Genomic DNA, 18728 nt, shown 5'->3' on the forward strand with positions numbered 1-18728 from the left:
ACTGCAGTAACTGTCGTGTTACACTGAAGCAAGATGAACGCTGTGTTGTGTCTGGTCATTGGCTTCATCCCAGTCGCGTATGCAGGAAACGGCGATTTCAGGCATCGTTTTGAGAGACAAATAACACTGGAAGGTTTACAGGCACGGGAACATCCCTCCAGCATACAGACATCTCTTGATGAAAGGACCTGTGCTGGTCTCTGTGCCCAGGACGGACTCTGTGCTGCTGTCACCTACCTTGGTGGAAACTGCAACATGTACAGATCTACTCTCACGTCATCTGCGAAATCATTCCCTGGAGCCAAGCACTTCATCAAGGCAGGAGGTGAGATCATAGGACACTTGTAGTGGCAATTTAGACATTGAACACTGATTCAACAATTGCTGCCATCTTGTGTTTGTGCAGGGAGACATAATTTATGATTATACCAGAATAGGAAACACCTTGACAGAAGTAAATAAAAAAAACCTCTATGTGTTTCAAGAACTGTAATTTCATGGAAGCTAAGGCTGATGCCATGACTATTATAATTTGAGTTTATGTTTAATTTAACATCTATAAAGAGGACTTTTTAACCTGATGTATGTTCATGCAATGTGAACGTTGTGACTACTGTAGTATCATGTAATTTGTTTCAATTTTGGTACTCCAGTCGATTTACATCCAAACTTAATAAATACTGTCACTTATAACGATAACCATTGTGATTTAACTACTGCAATGTATATTTTTTCAATTATGACCCAGATACCAGATAAGAATACACAATTGTTGGTCAGCTAGAGGCCACTAAATTGTTTTATATGGTCACTCAAGTCATGGCATCGTGTCCCGATGGCGGTGATCATTCATTCCTCATTTTGTCATTCAATGGGTTTCTGGGTGTAGACATGATTAGTTAGTGTTCGGGATTTATCGGACAATTGCAGTAATGTAGGACAATCCACATCAGTACCTTCTGGAAATAGGGAGGAGTGGCCCAGTCGTCAAAGGTGGTGGAATATTCGCTGTGTGGTACATGGGGGCGGTGGGGTGGTCTAGTGGTTAAAGCTTTGGCTCGTCACGCCTAAAGACCCTAGTTGGATTCCCCAAATGGGTACAATGTGTGCAGGCCATTTTCCGGTGTCCCCCCACCATGACATTGCTAGAAGCGGCGTTAAACCATACTCACTCAATTACCCACTGTGTGGTACATGACAAATATGAATGATCATGGTTTCAAAAACACAGATTCGTCTGATTATGTAATTAGGTTTGTCAGCACCATTAATTTACTTGTCTGAACGTCTCTGACCTACGTCACTTCCACACTGTTGACAAGCCGTTATTTAACTGAAATACTCACCACATTCCGGAGACTGTTAACCAACTTCCAACATGTTCTGTTACACATTTAGATGGTTTTGCAAAATGAAAACGAAGATGATAGAGAAACGTGGCTATTCACTTTCAGCGCTTCCTGATCCAGACCCATGTCCTGTATCCAGGGGCTACACGTCCGTGTTGTCTCCCCGGCTGTGTTACAAGTTGATATCAATCTCCAACAACTATGCTTCTCAAAATGATCTGTGCCATTCTGAAGGTGGCCGCCTTGTCGTCCTCAACAGTCAGGAGAAACAGGAGTTCATGAGCTCATTCCAGAGTCAAGGTCAGTATATGGTGCCCGTTTGTACACTGTGACCTTCTGTAGAATACCTATGAACACAGAATGAGATTCAATATATACATTGTACAGTGTCCTGTAGCTAAAATGTCTCATATCAGAGTATCGTCAGTAAGTTGTGTCCGTCTATAGTAAAGTATTAACCTCACTACAGACTCGCGGTCTCTTTTATTAAAGGACAGTGCCATACCAAGACCATTTTTATATTACTATATTCGGGTCTCTTGTGAATGTGTGGTTGATGCCATGGGTGGCTCATAAGTTCACTGAGTTTTCTCTTGGCAGCGCATGTGTCAGACCTTCTCTGGGTTGGAATGCAGCAAGTCAACAATGTGTTTATCTGGGAGGACAGTTCAACTTATGTCTGGAAGTGGGCACATGGCGAACCTGACAACGTAAGCAATCAGAACTGTGTACGTTTGACCAATAGTGGAATGTCCGACAGACAATGCAGCAGAAATCACGCAGCTGTCTGTGAGATACCTCTATAAAATCGGAGATAGCAATGAGAGCAGTGAGAAATCATATTGAACCATATATGAGACTGCAAGATGCCAACCTCATGCTGAGAGATACAGTAATGTCTAGTATTGCCTGATTATTAAGTTTTATTCACAAATTGTCGGTGTGGGAGGTTCTGGAAAGAGATTTTTTATGACCACTGGAGTGAAGATTCAGTTTATGTGATGATGTCCATTACAAAATTTAAAAAGTGTTTACATACATGTACGTAAACATGTATGCAACAACATCATTAAATAAACTAAAATCAGCATTTTTCCAATCATTAACGTGTGTCATATACAATTCTTATGTTATCGTGTTTTACACCAAAGCCTCACTACAGTAACAGCATGGAAACCCGTTCGACTAAAAGTGAGAAATAGAGAGAATGATGTTTTACGTCACATTTTATGGAACAATGCTGGTATTTCTCGTTGGACTGTAAATAATCGAGTTTGGGCAGTACATGAGTGAATGAGCCACAATCCACTCAAGATTTCAACCAAGTATCACAGTGACATATACAAATGACATTTCCCCAATAAATGTATTGTGTACTTTCTAGAAATAATCAGATATTCTTAAACGGAGCTGTGAGCTATTTGTTACAACTAGTAATGACGTTTGTGGTGTAAATCAAATGAAACTTGACATACTGGCTTTCGACAAACTTGCGAAGTGTGTCGAAAACCTCCATTTACGCATTGTTTGGATAATTAAAAATAAAATATGCATATAAACTGACATCAGTAAATCCGTGTATTGTTTACGTTGAATATCGTCGTCTTGTCGACATGATGCCTGTAGAAACTCCATAAGGTTGCAACAGACCAAATGTAAATCGCATCTTTGAATTAATGAGGTTGTTACAGTGTCAAATAGTCCAGTTGGTTGTCGTTTAATGAGCGACATGTGCATTCGAATATGGACCAAACAAACCAGAGGAAGAAAATACTGATGCCCGATTTTATAGTGCTAGCCCACAGTTTAACATGGATACCTCACTCACATAAAGTATGCTCCGAGCCGACCAGTCATTGTTTTGTACGCTTAATGCCTAACGTCATGCAGGGTAGCCACAAGTACCATCCTTTGATGTCTTTTGGTTTGATGCGGCCGGGGATCGGGTCACTCACTCACCTTCCGTTTCACCTCACATTAAAGCAAATATTTCACATCATACTGGTCTAATTTTATAAACACTAGGCTAGTCAAATGTATTCAGGTCTCATTGTATCCACGTGGGGAATTGATCCTTGATCTTAGGCGGGATGAGCGAATGGTTTAACCACGAAGTTACACCAATGCACCACACAGTGGATGATAAAGAGTATATTGTCATATCCATGTATATTTAATGTAAAAAAATTCTTATTGTCGTTTAATGGTTAATATAGGATAACTACATGATAAATCGCAAAGAACAATGAAGAATGTAACGTGTTTTATTTTACGATAAAACATTATTCTATTATGACGTCATTTCTGGAGATTCGAATATGTGCTCGAAACGTGATGGCGTTAATTTTGAGAGGTAAGGATCTAGTTAGCTGTTCCCCATAGATGTTCACGTGCAACTTAGATGAACGCAATGGCCGAACGAGCGCATGCAAAAGTGGACAAGATATGATAGCCGGTATTTGGAGAAAAAGTACAGATAATCGACTTAATATTTGTGAAAGATACCAACATTAACCTCGCTGTTTATAAAATGGACTTGTGTGGTAATCGCGCAGCTTTCTGTGAGATACCTCTATAAAATCGGAGATACCAGGAGAGCTGTGAGAAATCATATTGAACCATATACGAGACTGCAAGATACCAACCTGATGCTGAGAGATACAGTAATGTCTTCGGTTTTCGTAGAGTATTGCCGGATTATTTAGTTTTATTCACAAATTGTCGGTGTGGGAGGTTCTGGAAAGAGAGGTTTTTTTATGACCACTGGAGTGAAGATTCAGTTTATGTGATGATGTCTATTACAAAATTTAAAAAGTGTTTACATACACGGCTGTAAATATGTATGCAACAACACCATTACATAAACTAAAATCAGCATTTTTCCAATCATTGACGTGTGTCATATACATTGCTTATGTTATCGTGTTTTACACCAAAGCCTCACTACAGGAACAGATCTAGAATGGAAACCCGTTCTACTAAAAGTGAGAAATAGACTGAATGATGTTTTACGCCACATTTTATGGAACAATGCTGCTTTATCTCATTGGACTGTAAATAATCGAGTTTGGGCAGTGCATGAGTAAATGAGCCACAATCCACTCAAGATTTCAACCAACCATCACAGTGACATATACAAATGACATTTCCCCAATAAATGTATTGTGTACTTTCTCAAAACAATCGGATATTCCTAAACGGAGCTGTGAGCGATTTGTTACATCTAGTAATGACGTTTGTGCTTTAAATGAAATGAAACTTGACATAATGGCTATCGGAAAATCTGCGAAGTATGTCAAAAATGTCCAATACGCATTGTTAAGATAATTGAAAATAAAATATGTATATACACTGGCATCAGTAAATCCATATATTGTTTACGTTTAATGCCAAAAGAAATATTGCCTTATACAGAGTTCAATCAAGGTTGACTCTATAGTTTCAAAGGTCCTGAGGACTTTGACTATTTTTATTTGATTGTTTGTTCTTTAACACAGCATTCAGAAATATTCCAGCTATGAGATGGTGATCCCGCCAACAATCGAATCTGGACCAGACAATCTAGTGATTAACCCCCATGAGCATCGATCCACCCAAATAGGATACGATGGCATGCATCAACAAAGTCAGCGAACCTGATTACCTGATCCCGTTCGTAGCTTCTCTAATACAAGCATAGTTGCCTCTTCCGTAGGTTGCAGTAGACCAATTCTAAATCGCATCTTTGAATTAATGAGGTTGTTACAGTGTCAAAAGGTCCAGTTGGTTGTCGTTTAATGAGAGACATATGCATTCCAATCTGGACCAGACAAACCAGAGGTAGAAAATGCTAATACCCGATTTTATAGTGCTAGCCCACAGTTTAACATGGATACCTCACTCAGATAAAGTATGCTCCGAGCCGACCAGTCCTTGTTTTATGCGCTTAATGCCTAACGTCATGCAGGGTAGCAACAAGTACCATCCTTTGACGTTTTTTTGGTTTCATGCGGCCAGATATCGGGTCACTCACCTTCCGTCTCTCCTCACTTAAAAGCAAATATTTTACATCATGTTGGTCTAATTTTGTAAACACGAGGGGAATTCATCCTGGATCTCAGGCGGGATGAGCAAATAGTTTAACCACGAAGTTACACCAATGCACCACACAGTTGATGATAAAGAGTTCAATGTCATATCTATGTATATTTAATGTAAAAAAATTCTTATTGTCATTGAATGGTTTATATAAGATAACTACATGATAAATCGCAAAGAACAACGAAGAACGAAGTGTGTTATATTTTACGATAAAATATTGTTCCATTATGACGTCATTTCTGGAGATTCGAATATGTGCTCGAAACGTGATGGCGTTAATTTTGAGAGGAAAGGATCTAGTAAGTTGTTCCCCATAGATGTTCCTGGGCAACTTAGATGAACGCAATGGCCGAACGAGCGCATGCAAAAGTGGACAAGATATGACAGCCGCTATTTGGAGAAAAAGTACAGATACACGACTTAATAGACTTGTGCTACATTGCCGCGGTCGGATTTTATGCAGGGAGCCATCATTAATTAGATACGGGTAAATATTTTAAATCTTGTACATTTTATTAGAATCCTTAAAGAAGATGTACATAATACTGATATTTCAAATACGAAATAAACGACTCGTTGCGTCCTCCAAGTTTTATGGGGTTGGTGATTTTGTGTATTTACCATTTTTAATTTTTAGTTTGTTATTATTTAAGCGAAGTTTTGAGAAATGTGACCTCCTCTAATTAAGGAGTAACATATAGTTAAGTATATGATGGTTGGCTGGTTGGTTTGTTGTTTTACGCCGCACTCAGCAATATTCCAGCGGTCTGTAAATAAACGAGTCTTGACCAGACAATCCAGTGATTAATATCATGCGCATCGGGATCGATGACATGTATCAACCAAGTCAGTAAGCCTGACCACGGGATCCCGCTAGTCGCCTCTTACAACAAGCATAGTCACTTTTTACGGCAAGCATGGGTTGCTGAAGACCTATTCTACCCTGGAATCTTCACGGGTCGTATACAAACTGAAAAAGGTGGAAGAATGCTGTTGGATGATAAATAAAATCTCACCCTCGTGTCTTTTGACATAAAAAATATCAACACTCATTTATATATTTGATATCAAAAGACACTTGGGTGAGATTCTCTATGTATCACTACCTTTGAATTAAACTTTCTTTAAACTATAAGCGCCGTCTGGAAATTGTATGCAAACTAGTTAAGTTAGGGTGCCTCATTATTAACTGTCTGTTACTTATTCTGAAGATCTATTCTACCCCGAATCTGCACGGGTCGTTAAGTATACGAGTCGAAATTGGTTAACAAACTCGAAAATATTCTTTATTTAACGGTAAAAGGAATGGATGTTGAACAGACCGTTGATAATGAGGAGACCAGATTGAATTAGTTTTTAGAGTAATACCTGCCTCTATTGACCAACCTGGATTAAATCTATAATATTTTCTTACAGCTGATTGAACATTTATTTCACGGTAGTGATACAAAATAATAAACATTCGTTGTCCAATCGATGTCTTTTGAATAAATCCACTGTGACCGCATTAACATTTCAAGATTGTCTTTGGAACATGATATTTGGAGAAAACATCCCCGTTGCACTGTGAAAGAACCTGAATAATATAGTATACATCTAATTACATTGGTAACAGATGTCATAACACACTGCAGTACATGTCGTGTTACACTGAAGCAAGATGAACGCTGTGTTGTGTCTGGTCATTGTCTTCATCCCAGTCGCGTATGCAGGAAACGGCGATTTCAGGCATCGTTTTGAGAGACAAATAACACTGGAAGGTTTACAGGCACGGGAACATCCCTCCAGCATACAGACATCCCTTGATGAAAGGACCTGTGCTGGTCTCTGTGCCCAGGACGGACTCTGTGCTGCTGTCACCTACCTTGGTGGAAACTGCAACATGTACAGATCTACTCTCACGTCATCTGCGAAATCATTCCCTAGAGCCAAGCAATTCATCAAGGCAGGAGGTGAGATCATAGGACACTTGTAGTGGCAATTTAGACATTGAACACTGATTCAACCATTGCTGCCATCTTGTGTTTGTGCAGGGAGACACAATTTGTGTCTATACTAGAATAGGAAACACCTTGACAGAAGTAAATAAAAAAACAACTCAATATGTTTCAAGAATTGTAATTTCACGGAAGCTTAGGCTGATTCCATGACTATTATAATTTGAGTTTATGTTTTATTTGAAATATCGAAAGAGCAATTTTTTACCTGATCTATGTTCATACAGCATGAACGTTGTGACTGCTGTAGTATCATCAGGTAAAATGATAAATGGTGAAAATAACCATAACCATTGTGATTTAACTACTGCAATGTATATTTTTCAATTGTGACCCCTTTGGGTATCAGGTCAGAACACAAGATTGCTGGTCAGCTGGAGGCGACTAAACTGGTTCATGTGGTCACTTTAGTCATGGCATCGTTTCCCGTATGGCGGGGATCATTTGTCATTTTGTCAGTGACTGCTTTGCTGGGTCTAGACATGACTAGTTAGTGTTCGATCGGGGTATATCGGACAATTGCAGCAATGTAGGACAATCATCATCAGTACCTTCTGGAAATAGGGAGGAGTTGACCAGTCGTCAAAGGTGGTAGAATATTCGCTGTGTGGTACATGGGGGCGGTTGGGTAGCCTACTGGTTAAAGCTTTGGCTCGTCATGCCTAAAGACCCTAGTTGGATTCCCCAAATGGGTACAATGTGTGCAGCCAATTTTCCGGTGTCCCTCATCGTGATATTGCTAGAAGTGGCGTTAAACCATACTCACTCACTCACTCACCCATTGTGTGGTACATGACAAATATGAATGATCATGGTTTCAAAAACATAGATTCGTCTGATAATGCAATTAGATTTGTCAGTACCATTAGCTTAATTGTCTGAACGTCTCTGACTTACGTCACTTCCTCACAGTTGAAAAGCCGTTATTTAACTGAAATACTCACCACATTCCGGAGACTGTTAACCAACTTCCAACATGTTCTGTTACACATTGAGATGCCTTTTGCAAAATGAAAACGAAGATGATAGAGAAACGGGGTTATTCACTTTCAGCGCTTCCTGATCCAGACCCATGTCATGTATCCAGGGGCTACACGTCCGTGTTGTCTCCCCGGATGTGTTACAAGTTGATATCAATCTCCAACAACTGGACTTCTCAAAATGATCTGTGCCATTCTGAAGGTGGTCGCCTTGTCGTCCTCAACAGTCAGGAGAAACAGGAGTTCATGACCTCATTCCAGAGTCAGGGTCAGTATATGGTGCCCGTTTGTACCTTGTGACCTGCTGTAGAATACCTATGAACACAGAATGAGATTCAATATATACATTGTACAGTGTCCTGTAGCTAAAATGTCTCATATCAGAGGAGCGTCAGTAAGTTCTGTCCTTCTATAGTAAAGTATTAACCTCATAACAGACTCGCGGTCTCTTTTATTAAAAGACAGTGCTATACCAAGACCATTTTTATATAACAATATTCGGGTCTCTTGTAAATGAGTGGTTGATGCCATGGGTGGCTCATAAGTTTACTGAGTTTTCTCTTGGCAGCGGATGTGTCAGACTCTCTCTGGGTTGGAATGCAGCAAGTCAACAATGTCTTTACCTGGAAGGACGGTTCAACTTATGTCTGGAAGTGGGCACCTGGCGAACCTGACAACGTAAGCTTTCAGAACTGTGTACGTTTGACCAATGTTGGAATGTCCGACAGAACATGCAGTGAGAATCGCGCAGCTGTCTGTGAGATACCTCTATAAAATCAGAGATAGCAATGAGAGCAGTGAGAAATCATATTGAACCATATATGAGACTGGAAAATACCAACCTGATGCTGAGAGATGCAGTAATGTCGTCGGTTTTCGTAGAGTATTGCCGGATTATTTAGTTTTATTCACAAATTGTTGGTGTGGGAAGTTCTGGAAAGAGAGTTTTTTATGACCACTGGAGTGAAGATTCAGTTTATGTGATGATGTCCATTACAAAATTTAAAAAGTATGTACATACATGGCTGTAAATATGTATGCAACAACATCATTACATAAACTAAAATCAGCATTTTTCCAATCAAGAACGTGTGTCATATACATTACTTATGTTATCGTGTTTTACACCAAAGCCTCACTACAGGAACAGTATGGAAACCCGTTCGACTAAAAGTGAGGAATAGAGTGAATGATGTTCTACGCCACATTTTATGGAACAATGCTGTTTTATCTGATTGGACTGTAAATAATCGAGTTTGGGCAGTACATGAGTGAATGAGACACAATCCACTCAAGATTTCAAACAACTATCACAGTGACATATACAAATGACATTTCCCCAATAAATGTATTGTGTACTTTCTCAAAACAATCGGATATTCTTAAACGGAGCTCTGAACTATTTGTTGCAACTAGTAATGCCGTCTGTGCTTTAAATGAAATGAAACTTGACATAATGGCTATCGGGAAATCTGCAAAGTGTATCAAAAACCTCCAATTACGCATTGTTTGGATAATTTAAAATAAAATATGTATATACACCGGCATCAGTAAATCCATATATTGTTTACTTTGAATAGCGTCATCATGTCGACATGATGCCAAAAGAAATATTGCCTTATACTGACTTCAATCAAGGTTGACTCGTTAGTTTCAAAGGTCCTGAGGACTTTGAATTAGTTTTGTTTGATTGTTTGTTCTTTAACACAGCATTCAGAAATATTCCAGCTATGAGATGGTGATCTGCCAACAGTCGAATCTGGACCAGACAATCTAGTGATTAAGCCCTATGAGCATCGATCTACGCAAATAGGATACGATGGCATGCATCAACAAAGTCAGCGAGCCTGATCACCTGATCCCGTTCGTAGCTTCTCTAATACATGCATAGTTGCCTCTTCCGTAGGTTGCAGTAGACCAATTCTAAATCGCATCTTTGAATTAACGAGGTTGTTACAGTGTCAAAAGGTCCAGTTGGTTGTCGTTTAATGAGAGACATATGCATTCGAATCTGGACCAGACAAACCTGAGGTAGAAAATACTTATACCCGATTTTATAGTGCTAGCCCACAGCTTAACATGGATACCTCACTCAGATAAAGTATGCTCCGAGCCGACCACTCCTTGTTTTATGCGCTTAATGCGCAACGTCGTGCAGGGTAGCAACAAGTACCGTCCTTTGACGTTTTTTGGTTTTATGCGGCCGGGGATCGGGTCAATCACCTTCCGTCTCTCCTCACTTAAAAGCAAAAATTTCACATCATATTGGTCTAATTTTGTAAACACTAGGCTAGTCCAATGTGTTCAGGTCTCATTGTATCCACGTGGGGAATTGATCCTTAATCTTAGGCGGGATGAGCGAATGGTTTAACCACTAGGTTACACCAATGCACCACACAGTGGATGATAAAGAGTACAATGTCATGTCCATGTATATCTAATGTAAAAAAATTCTTATTGTCATTTAATGGTTAATATAGGATAGCTACATGATAAATCGCAAAGAACAATGAAGAACGTAACGTGTTTTATTTTACAATAAAACATTGTTCTACTATGACGTCATTTCTGGAGATTCGAATACGTGCTCGAAACGTGATGGCGTTAATTTTGAGAGGGAAGGATCTAGTGAGTTGTTCCCCATAGATGAACCTGGGCAACTTAGATGAACGCAATGGCTGAACGATCGCAAGCAAAAGTGGGCAAGATATGACAGCCAGTATTTGGAGAAAAGGTACAGATGATCGATTTAATATTTGTGAAAGATACCAACATTAACCCCGCATTTCATAAAATGGATTTGTCAGACATTTTAAATCTTGTACATATTATTAGAATCCTTAAAGCAGATGCCCATAATACTGATTACTTTTAAATACAAATAAACTGCTCGTTGCACCCCCAAAGATTTATTGTCCCACAGCGTTTTAATTACGATAAACAATTAATGTGACATATCTGTTTTTCGAAACACTACAGTTTTATTATCAAACCCCTTTTAACATAATCGAAACTCTTTGATCTGAGGTCGATACTACTTTTCACATCGAAAAAACCCAAAGAACATTCGCTTCGTAATAATGGACACAACTAAAACTAGAATCGTTTACAATGAACCAGTCAACCATATGTCCATGTTGATCAATACAATATATAACTATAAATGTACTCTGAATTACCTGCTTTGTTCTGTTACTCTTAATCAATTTTTCATTCGGGTTTTTGAATGGTGATAATGATTCAGTAAATGGAGGATTTTGTGGAAACTGACAAATGTATTTTATGGTATAAGATCTTATAAGTACTAGGGCGTTCTGCTATAGAACATTTTAATAAATACACACATTTTATCTCTTTGCCGGCGATCGATTTTTGAAGGGTAACCCATTTTATCATACATGTTGGAATGACACACACTTCTGACGTGCCATGAGACAACCATATGATTCTGAACGCAGTTGGTCAACGAACTACAAAATCATGAAAATCTCACACGAGTGTCTTTTGATGTAAACTGTAAGAACTTTAAAAGTTGAAAACTTGTATCGTCTTGAGTTGATATATTTGATATCACGAGTAAAGAGGGTGAGATTCTATTTATCATCCCAATATCATTCTTCAAAGTGAGGGTAACCGATGACGTCACAATGGTCTGAAAAGCATTGTGTCTCAATTTCATTGAAGCAATATTTCATGTGGAAGCCAGTTTGGGAGGATAAGTGAAAACATGTACTGTATGTGTGTGAAACCTTACCAAACACGATACAAATACCCACTGTGTCTCGTGAACTTCTAATATTTTATTGAAATTTCTAACATGTACAGTAGGTATCAGAAACTTGTACAAATACGATAATAAAAGTATGCATAAAAGTACACTTTAAATGTTTCTACTGCTGATTTATTCTTCCCAGCCCCGAAGGCGGGGAAGTATAAGGGTTTGTTTGTTTTTGACTGAAGGAGAGCGCCATTTTGGTTTCTCTAAAAATATTGGAGTTTTTAAAATGAAATGAGAGTGACTTAGTCTGGACGTTTTAACCAATCGCCTGTCACATTTTGTGACTTAGTCATGTTTCGTAATGTAGATAATCCATGCAATGTTTTCATTGTGTTTTAAAAGAAATAAACATGTGTAGTGGAGATATATCTCCTTCTAATAAAGTTAACCAGTCTATAGTTTGTAAGAATAAACTTGCGCATTGACCGATTATCTCCTTTAGATACAGGCAAAGTATAGAGCTTTATCACACACTGACCTTGTAATGCTGTACATCGTATCCTATTCAAGCTGTATCACTAAGAGTGAGTGCTAATCTCCCTTACCCTAATAGCTCTATTGCACACTACCTTTGCAATGTATCGTATGTTATTCTTAATAATGTTTGAGGATTATTTGTGATTCTCTTTCTTGGTTGTGCCTAATGTTGCTCATTTTCTAAAACATCACATGTTCCACAGAGACGTTGTTCTATTGGGGTTGGTGATTTTGTATATCTACCATTTTTAATTTTTAGTTTGTGATTGTTTAAACGAAGTTTTGAGAAATGAGAGAGAGAGAGAGAGAGAGAGAGAGAGAGAGAGAGAGAGAGAGAGAGAGAGAGAGAGAGTGTGTGTTCTTAACTTGCTGTTGGATAAATGGGAATCCCGTAATGAATGCGTGAACATATTTTTTACATTTGGACTAAACTTTATTTACACTGGATTCATTACATTTATTTGTGTTTACTATTTGAAAAGTTTGTTATATTTAACACAGCCAACATTTTGACGAGAAATATTGATATTTGCTGCCAAAGCATGTTGAAGAATGGCATGTGTTGTGTTATCTATATAGGACATGTAATCAATTATTTTGAATATTATTGGTGCCAATAGTGGGTATACACCAAGTTCTGCCTGTCAGGCCCAGTTATGTGTTTTCTTGCCTTGGTTTTCCTTGTGCTGAACGTTAAAAGGTACTATTTCTTTTATTGTGCTTTCCAAAGCTAGCTACTTTAACAACAACAAATTTGTACTTTAAACCAATCCCCTCCTCCCCTTGCTTACACTTCCTTACCCTGCATGCCGCCTCCGTGGTCTAGTGGTAGAGCTTCCGGCCGGAGAGCGGAAGGTCCGGAGTTCGATCCCCGGCCGCGTCATACCCAAAGACGTTAAAAGATGGTACTTGTTGTTACCCTGTCTGGCGCTCGACATTAAGGGGCTAAAACAAGGACTGGTCGGCTCGGAGTCAGTATACTGTGTCTGAGTGGGATATTCATGTTAACTGCGGCATGGTATCTCAGTGAGCTAGCACTATAAATCGGCATCAGTCCGGACTAGTACAAGCAGCCTCACACACACACGTGCATGCACGTCGCTATATAAGTGCAATAATCTTGGACACGACGTTAAACCCAATTTCACCTCACCTCACCTTCCCCTGCATTTGACATCATATGGCGGGTAACAATTGATGCACTGCAGCAATCTCTACTTGTCAGACAATATCCTCCACTCTTTGTAATTGATACGAAGAACAACATGTTGCCAAACCTGTCCTTATCAAAGAGAGCTGGACGAATGAGACGATCTCAACGAAATGTCGGATTGAAAGAATAGAAGTCGAGATTCAAAGTTCACTGTCTTTTCTGATAATGAATAGTACATGACATAAGTTATACCACAGCGCAAACAAAAGATGGTCTTTACCCCAAAATGTTTCATTTGACAATATTTTATTACAGAGTAACAAATAGTTAAGTATACAAGTCGAAATTGGTCAGCAAAGTCGAAAATGTTCCTTATTGAACGGTAAAATGAATGGATGTGGAACAGACCGTTGATAATGATGGATTAAATCTATAATATTTTCTCATAGTTGATTGAAGGTTTATTTCACGGTAGTGATACAAAATAATAAACATTCGTTGTCCAATCGATGTCTTTTGAATAAATCCACTGTGACCACATTAACATTTCAAGATTGTCTTTGGAACATGATATTTGGAGAAAACAACACGGTTGTACTGAATTAACCTGAATAATATAGTATACATCTAATTACATTGGTAACAGATGTCAAAACACACTGCAGTAACTGTCGCGTTACACTGAAGCAAGATGAACGCTGTGCTGTGTCTGGTCATTGTCTTCATCCCAGTCGCGTATGCAGGAAACGGCGATTTCAGGCACCGTTTTGAGAGACAAATAACACTGGAAGGTTTACAGGCTCGGGAACATCCCTCCAGCATACAGACATCTCTTGATGAAAGGACCTGTGCTGGTCTCTGTGCCCAGGACGGACTCTGTGCTGCTGTCACCTACCTTGGTGGAAACTGCAACATGTACAGATCTACTCTCACATCATCTGCGAAATCATTCCCTGGAGCCAAGCACTTCATCAAGGCAGGAGGTGAGATCATAGGACACTTGTAGTGGCAATTTAGACATTGAACACTGATTCAACCATTGCTGCCATCTTGTGTTTGTGCAGGGAGACACGATTTGTGTCTATACTAGAATAGGAAACACCTTGACAGCAGTAAATAAAAAAACAACTCAATATGTTTCAAGAATTGTAATTTCACGGAAGCTTAGGCTGATGCCATGACTATTATAATTTGAGTTTATGTTTTATTTGAAATCTAAAAAGAGGATTTTTTTACCTGATCTATGTTCATACAGCATGAACGTTGTGAATGCTGTAGTATCATCAGGTAAAATGATAAATGGTGAAAATAACCATAACCATTGTGATTTAACTACTGCAATGTATATTTTTCAATTGTGACCCCTTTGGGTACCAGGTCAGAACACAAGATTGTTGGTCAGCTGGAGGCGACTAAACTGGTTCATGTGGTCACTTTAGTCATGGCATCGTTTCCCGTATGGCGGGGATCATTCCTCATTTTGTCAGTGACTGCTTTGCTGGGTCTAGACATGACTAGTTAGGTTTCGGACAATTGCAGCAATGTAGGACAATCATCATCAGTACCTTCCGGAAATGGGGAGGAGTTGCCCAGTCGTCAAAGGTGGTAGAATATTCGCTGTGTGGTACATGGGGGCGGTTGGGTAGCCTACTGGTTAAAGCTTTGGCTCGTCATGCCTGAAGACCCTAGTTGGATTCCCCAAATGGGTACAATGTGTGCAGCCAATTTTCCGGTGTCCCTCATCATGATATTGCTAGAAGTGGCGTTAAACCATACTCACTCACTCACTAGCCCTATTGTGTGGTACATGACAAATATGAATGATCATGGTTTCAAAAACACAGATTCGTCTGATTATGCAATTAGGTTTGTCAGTACCATTAATTTACTTGTCTGAACGTCTCTGACCTACGTCACTTCCTCACTGTTGAAAAGCCGTTATTTAACTGAAATACTCTCCACATTCCGGAGACTGTTAACCAACTTCCAACATGTTCTGTTACACATTTAGATGAGTTTTGCAAAATAAAACGAAGATGATAGAGAAACGGGGTTATTCACTTTCAGCGCTTCCTGATCCAGACCCATGTCCTGTATCCAGGGGCTACACGTCCGTGTTGTCTCCCCGGATGTGTTACAAGTTGATATCAATCTCCAACAACTGGACTTCTCAAAATGATCTGTGCCATTCTGAAGGTGGTCGCCTTGTCGTCCTCAACAGTCAGGAGAAACAGGAGTTCATGACCTCATTCCAGAGTCAGGGTCAGTATATGGTGCCCGTTTGTACCTTGTGACCTGCTGTAGAATACCTATGAACACAGAATGAGATTCAATATATACATTGTACAGTGTCCTGTAGCTAAAATGTCTCATATCAGAGTAGCGTCAGTAAGTTCTGTCCTTCTTTAGTAAAGTATTAACCTCATAACAGACTCGCGGTCTCTTTTATTAAAAGACAGTGCTATACCAAGACCATTTTTATATAACATTATTCGGGTCTCTTGTAAATGTGTGGTTGATGCCATGGGTGGCTCATAAGTTTACTGAGTTTTCTCTTGGCAGCGCATGTGTCAGGGTCTCTCTGGGTTGGAATGCAGCAAGTCAACAATGTGTTTACCTGGGAGGACGGTTCAACTTATGTCTGGAAGTGGGCACTTGGCGAACCTGACAAAGTAAGCCATCAGAACTGTGTACGTTTGACCAATGGTGGAATGTCCGACAAACAATGCAGTGAGAATCGCGCAGCTGTCTGTGAGATACCTCTATAAAATCAGAGATAGCAATGAGAGCAGTGAGAAATCATATTGAACCATATATGAGACTGCAAAATACCAACCTGATGCTGAGAGATGCAGTAATGTCGTCGGTTTTCGTAGAATATTGCCGGATTATTTAGTTTTATTCACAAATTGTCGGTGTGGGAGGTTCTGGAAAGAGATTTTTTATGACCACTGGAGTGAAGATTCAGTTTATGTGATGATGTCCATTACAAAATATAAAAAGTGTTTACATACATGGCTGTAAATATGTAAACAACAACATCATTACATGAACTAAAATCAGCATTTTTCCAATCATTAACGTTAAGCCTCACTACAGGAACAGTATGGAAACCCGTTCTACTAAAAGTGAGATGATGTTTTACGCCACATTTTATGGAACAATGCTGGTATTTCTCGTTGGCCTGGAAATAATCGAGTTTGGGCACTACATGAGTCAATGAGCCACAATCCACTCAAGATTTCAACCAAGTATCACAGTGACATATACAAATGACATTTCCCCAATAAATGTATTGTGTACTTTCTAGAAATAATCAGATATTCTTAAACGGAGCTGTGAGCGATTTGTTACATCTAGTAATGCGGTTTGTGGTGTAAATGAAATGAAACTTGACATAATGGCTTTCGGCAAACTTGCGAAGTGTGTCGAAAACCTCCAATTACGCATTGTTAAGATAATTAAAAATAAAATATGCATATAAACTGACATCAGTAAATCTGTGTATTGTTTATGTTGAATATCGTCGTCTTGTCGACATGATGCCTGTAGAAACTCCGTAGGTTGCAGCAGACCAAATGTAAATCGCATCTTTGAATTGTTGAGGTTGTTACAGTGTCAAATAGTCCAGTTGGTTGTCGTTTAATGAGAGACATATGCATTCGAACCTGGACCAGACAAACCAGAGGTAGAAAATACTTATACCCGATTTTATAGTGCTCGCCCACAGTTTAACATGGATACCTCACTCAGATGAAGAATGCTCCGAGCCGACCACTCCTTGTTTTATGCGCTGAATGCTCAACGTCGTGCAGGGTAGCAACAAGTACCATCCTTTGATGTCTTTTGGTTTGATGCGGCCGGGGATCGGGTCAATCACCTTCCGTCTCTCCTCACTTAAAAGCAAATATTTCACATCATGTTGGTCTAATTTTGTAAACACTAGGCTAGTCCAATGTGTTCAGGTCTCATTGTATCCACGTGGGGAATTGATCCTGCATCTCAGGCGGGATGAGCAAATGGTTTAACCACGAAATTACACCAATGGACCACACAGTTGATGATAAAGAGTTCACCGTCATATCCATGTATATCTAATGTAAAACAATTTCTTATTGTCATTTAATGGTTTATATAAGATAACTACATGATAAATCGCAAAGAACAATGAAGAACGTAACGTGTTTTATTTTACAATAAAACATTGTTCTACTATGAGGTCATTTCTGGAGATTCGAATATGTGCTCGAAACGTGATGGCGTTAATTTTGAGAGGGTAGGATCTAGTGAGTTGTTCCCCATAGATGAACCTGGGCAACTTAGATGAACGCAATGGTTGAACGATCGCAAGCAAAAGTGGGCAAGATATGACAGCCAGTATTTGGAGAAAAAGTACAGATGATCGATTTAATATTTGTGAAAGATACCAACATTAACCCCGCATTTCATAAAATGAACTTGTCAGACATTTTAAATCTTGTACATTTTATTAGAATCCTTAAAGCCGATGCACATAATACTGATATTTTAAATACAAATAAACTACTCGTTGCGCCCCCAAAGATGTATTGTCCCGCAGCGTTTTAATTACGATAAACAATTGAAGTGACATAGCTGTTTTTCGAAACACTACAGTTTTATTATCAAACCCCTTTTAACATAATCGAAACTCTTTGATCTGAGGTCGGTATTACATTTCACATCGAAAAAAGCCAAAGAACATTCGCTTCGTAATAATGGACACAACTAAAACTAGAATCGTTTACAATGAACCAGTCAACCATATGTCCATGTTGATCTAGAAATGTACTCTGAATTACCTGCTTTGTTCTGTTACTCTTAATCAATTTTTCATTCAGGTTTTTGAATGGTGATAATGATTCAGTAAATGGAGGATTTTGTGGAAACTGACAA

At 39.1% G+C, this 18728-nt stretch overlaps 3 protein-coding genes across 3 annotated transcripts; all 3 read left to right on the forward strand.

The window, feature by feature from the left end:
• LOC124140815 (C-type lectin lectoxin-Lio2-like) lies at positions 1 to 2439 on the forward strand. The gene is made up of 3 exons (XM_046508589.2): positions 1 to 325; positions 1455 to 1649; positions 1950 to 2439. Exons 1-3 carry the CDS (start codon positions 34 to 36, stop codon positions 2153 to 2155), a joined length of 693 nt encoding a protein of 230 aa, XP_046364545.1. The 5' UTR covers positions 1 to 33; the 3' UTR covers positions 2156 to 2439.
• A 4498-nt stretch (positions 2440 to 6937) lies between these two features.
• LOC124140817 lies at positions 6938 to 10068 on the forward strand. The gene is made up of 3 exons (XM_046508590.2): positions 6938 to 7381; positions 8480 to 8674; positions 8975 to 10068. Exons 1-3 carry the CDS (start codon positions 7090 to 7092, stop codon positions 9178 to 9180), a joined length of 693 nt encoding a protein of 230 aa, XP_046364546.1. The 5' UTR covers positions 6938 to 7089; the 3' UTR covers positions 9181 to 10068.
• A 4422-nt stretch (positions 10069 to 14490) lies between these two features.
• LOC124140757 (asialoglycoprotein receptor 1-like) lies at positions 14491 to 17416 on the forward strand. Its single transcript, XM_046508489.2, has 3 exons — positions 14491 to 14797; positions 15882 to 16076; positions 16377 to 17416. Exons 1-3 carry the CDS (start codon positions 14506 to 14508, stop codon positions 16580 to 16582), a joined length of 693 nt encoding a protein of 230 aa, XP_046364445.1. The 5' UTR covers positions 14491 to 14505; the 3' UTR covers positions 16583 to 17416.
• Positions 17417 to 18728: the final 1312 nt, after the last annotated feature.

Source organism: Haliotis rufescens, unplaced genomic scaffold (genome assembly GCF_023055435.1).
Source record: "Haliotis rufescens isolate VD_foot unplaced genomic scaffold, xgHalRufe1.0.p SCAF_60, whole genome shotgun sequence".
Lineage (NCBI taxonomy): Eukaryota > Metazoa > Mollusca > Gastropoda > Lepetellida > Haliotidae > Haliotis > Haliotis rufescens.

What these genes read in the sequence shown, in the direction of transcription:
- LOC124140817 (XM_046508590.2), top strand. Translation starts at nt 7,090, where the DNA reads ATGAACGCTGTGTTGTGTCTGGTCATTGTCTTCATCCCAGTCGCGTAT. An exon ending in GCAATTCATCAAGGCAGGAG is followed by an intron (nt 7,382 to 8,479) that starts GTGAGATCATAG and finishes ATTCACTTTCAG; the next exon opens with CGCTTCCTGATCCAGACCCA. An exon ending in GACCTCATTCCAGAGTCAGG is followed by an intron (nt 8,675 to 8,974) that starts GTCAGTATATGG and finishes TTCTCTTGGCAG; the next exon opens with CGGATGTGTCAGACTCTCTC.
- LOC124140815 (XM_046508589.2), top strand. Translation starts at nt 34, where the DNA reads ATGAACGCTGTGTTGTGTCTGGTCATTGGCTTCATCCCAGTCGCGTAT. An exon ending in GCACTTCATCAAGGCAGGAG is followed by an intron (nt 326 to 1,454) that starts GTGAGATCATAG and finishes ATTCACTTTCAG; the next exon opens with CGCTTCCTGATCCAGACCCA. An exon ending in GAGCTCATTCCAGAGTCAAG is followed by an intron (nt 1,650 to 1,949) that starts GTCAGTATATGG and finishes TTCTCTTGGCAG; the next exon opens with CGCATGTGTCAGACCTTCTC.
- LOC124140757 (XM_046508489.2), top strand. Translation starts at nt 14,506, where the DNA reads ATGAACGCTGTGCTGTGTCTGGTCATTGTCTTCATCCCAGTCGCGTAT. An exon ending in GCACTTCATCAAGGCAGGAG is followed by an intron (nt 14,798 to 15,881) that starts GTGAGATCATAG and finishes ATTCACTTTCAG; the next exon opens with CGCTTCCTGATCCAGACCCA. An exon ending in GACCTCATTCCAGAGTCAGG is followed by an intron (nt 16,077 to 16,376) that starts GTCAGTATATGG and finishes TTCTCTTGGCAG; the next exon opens with CGCATGTGTCAGGGTCTCTC.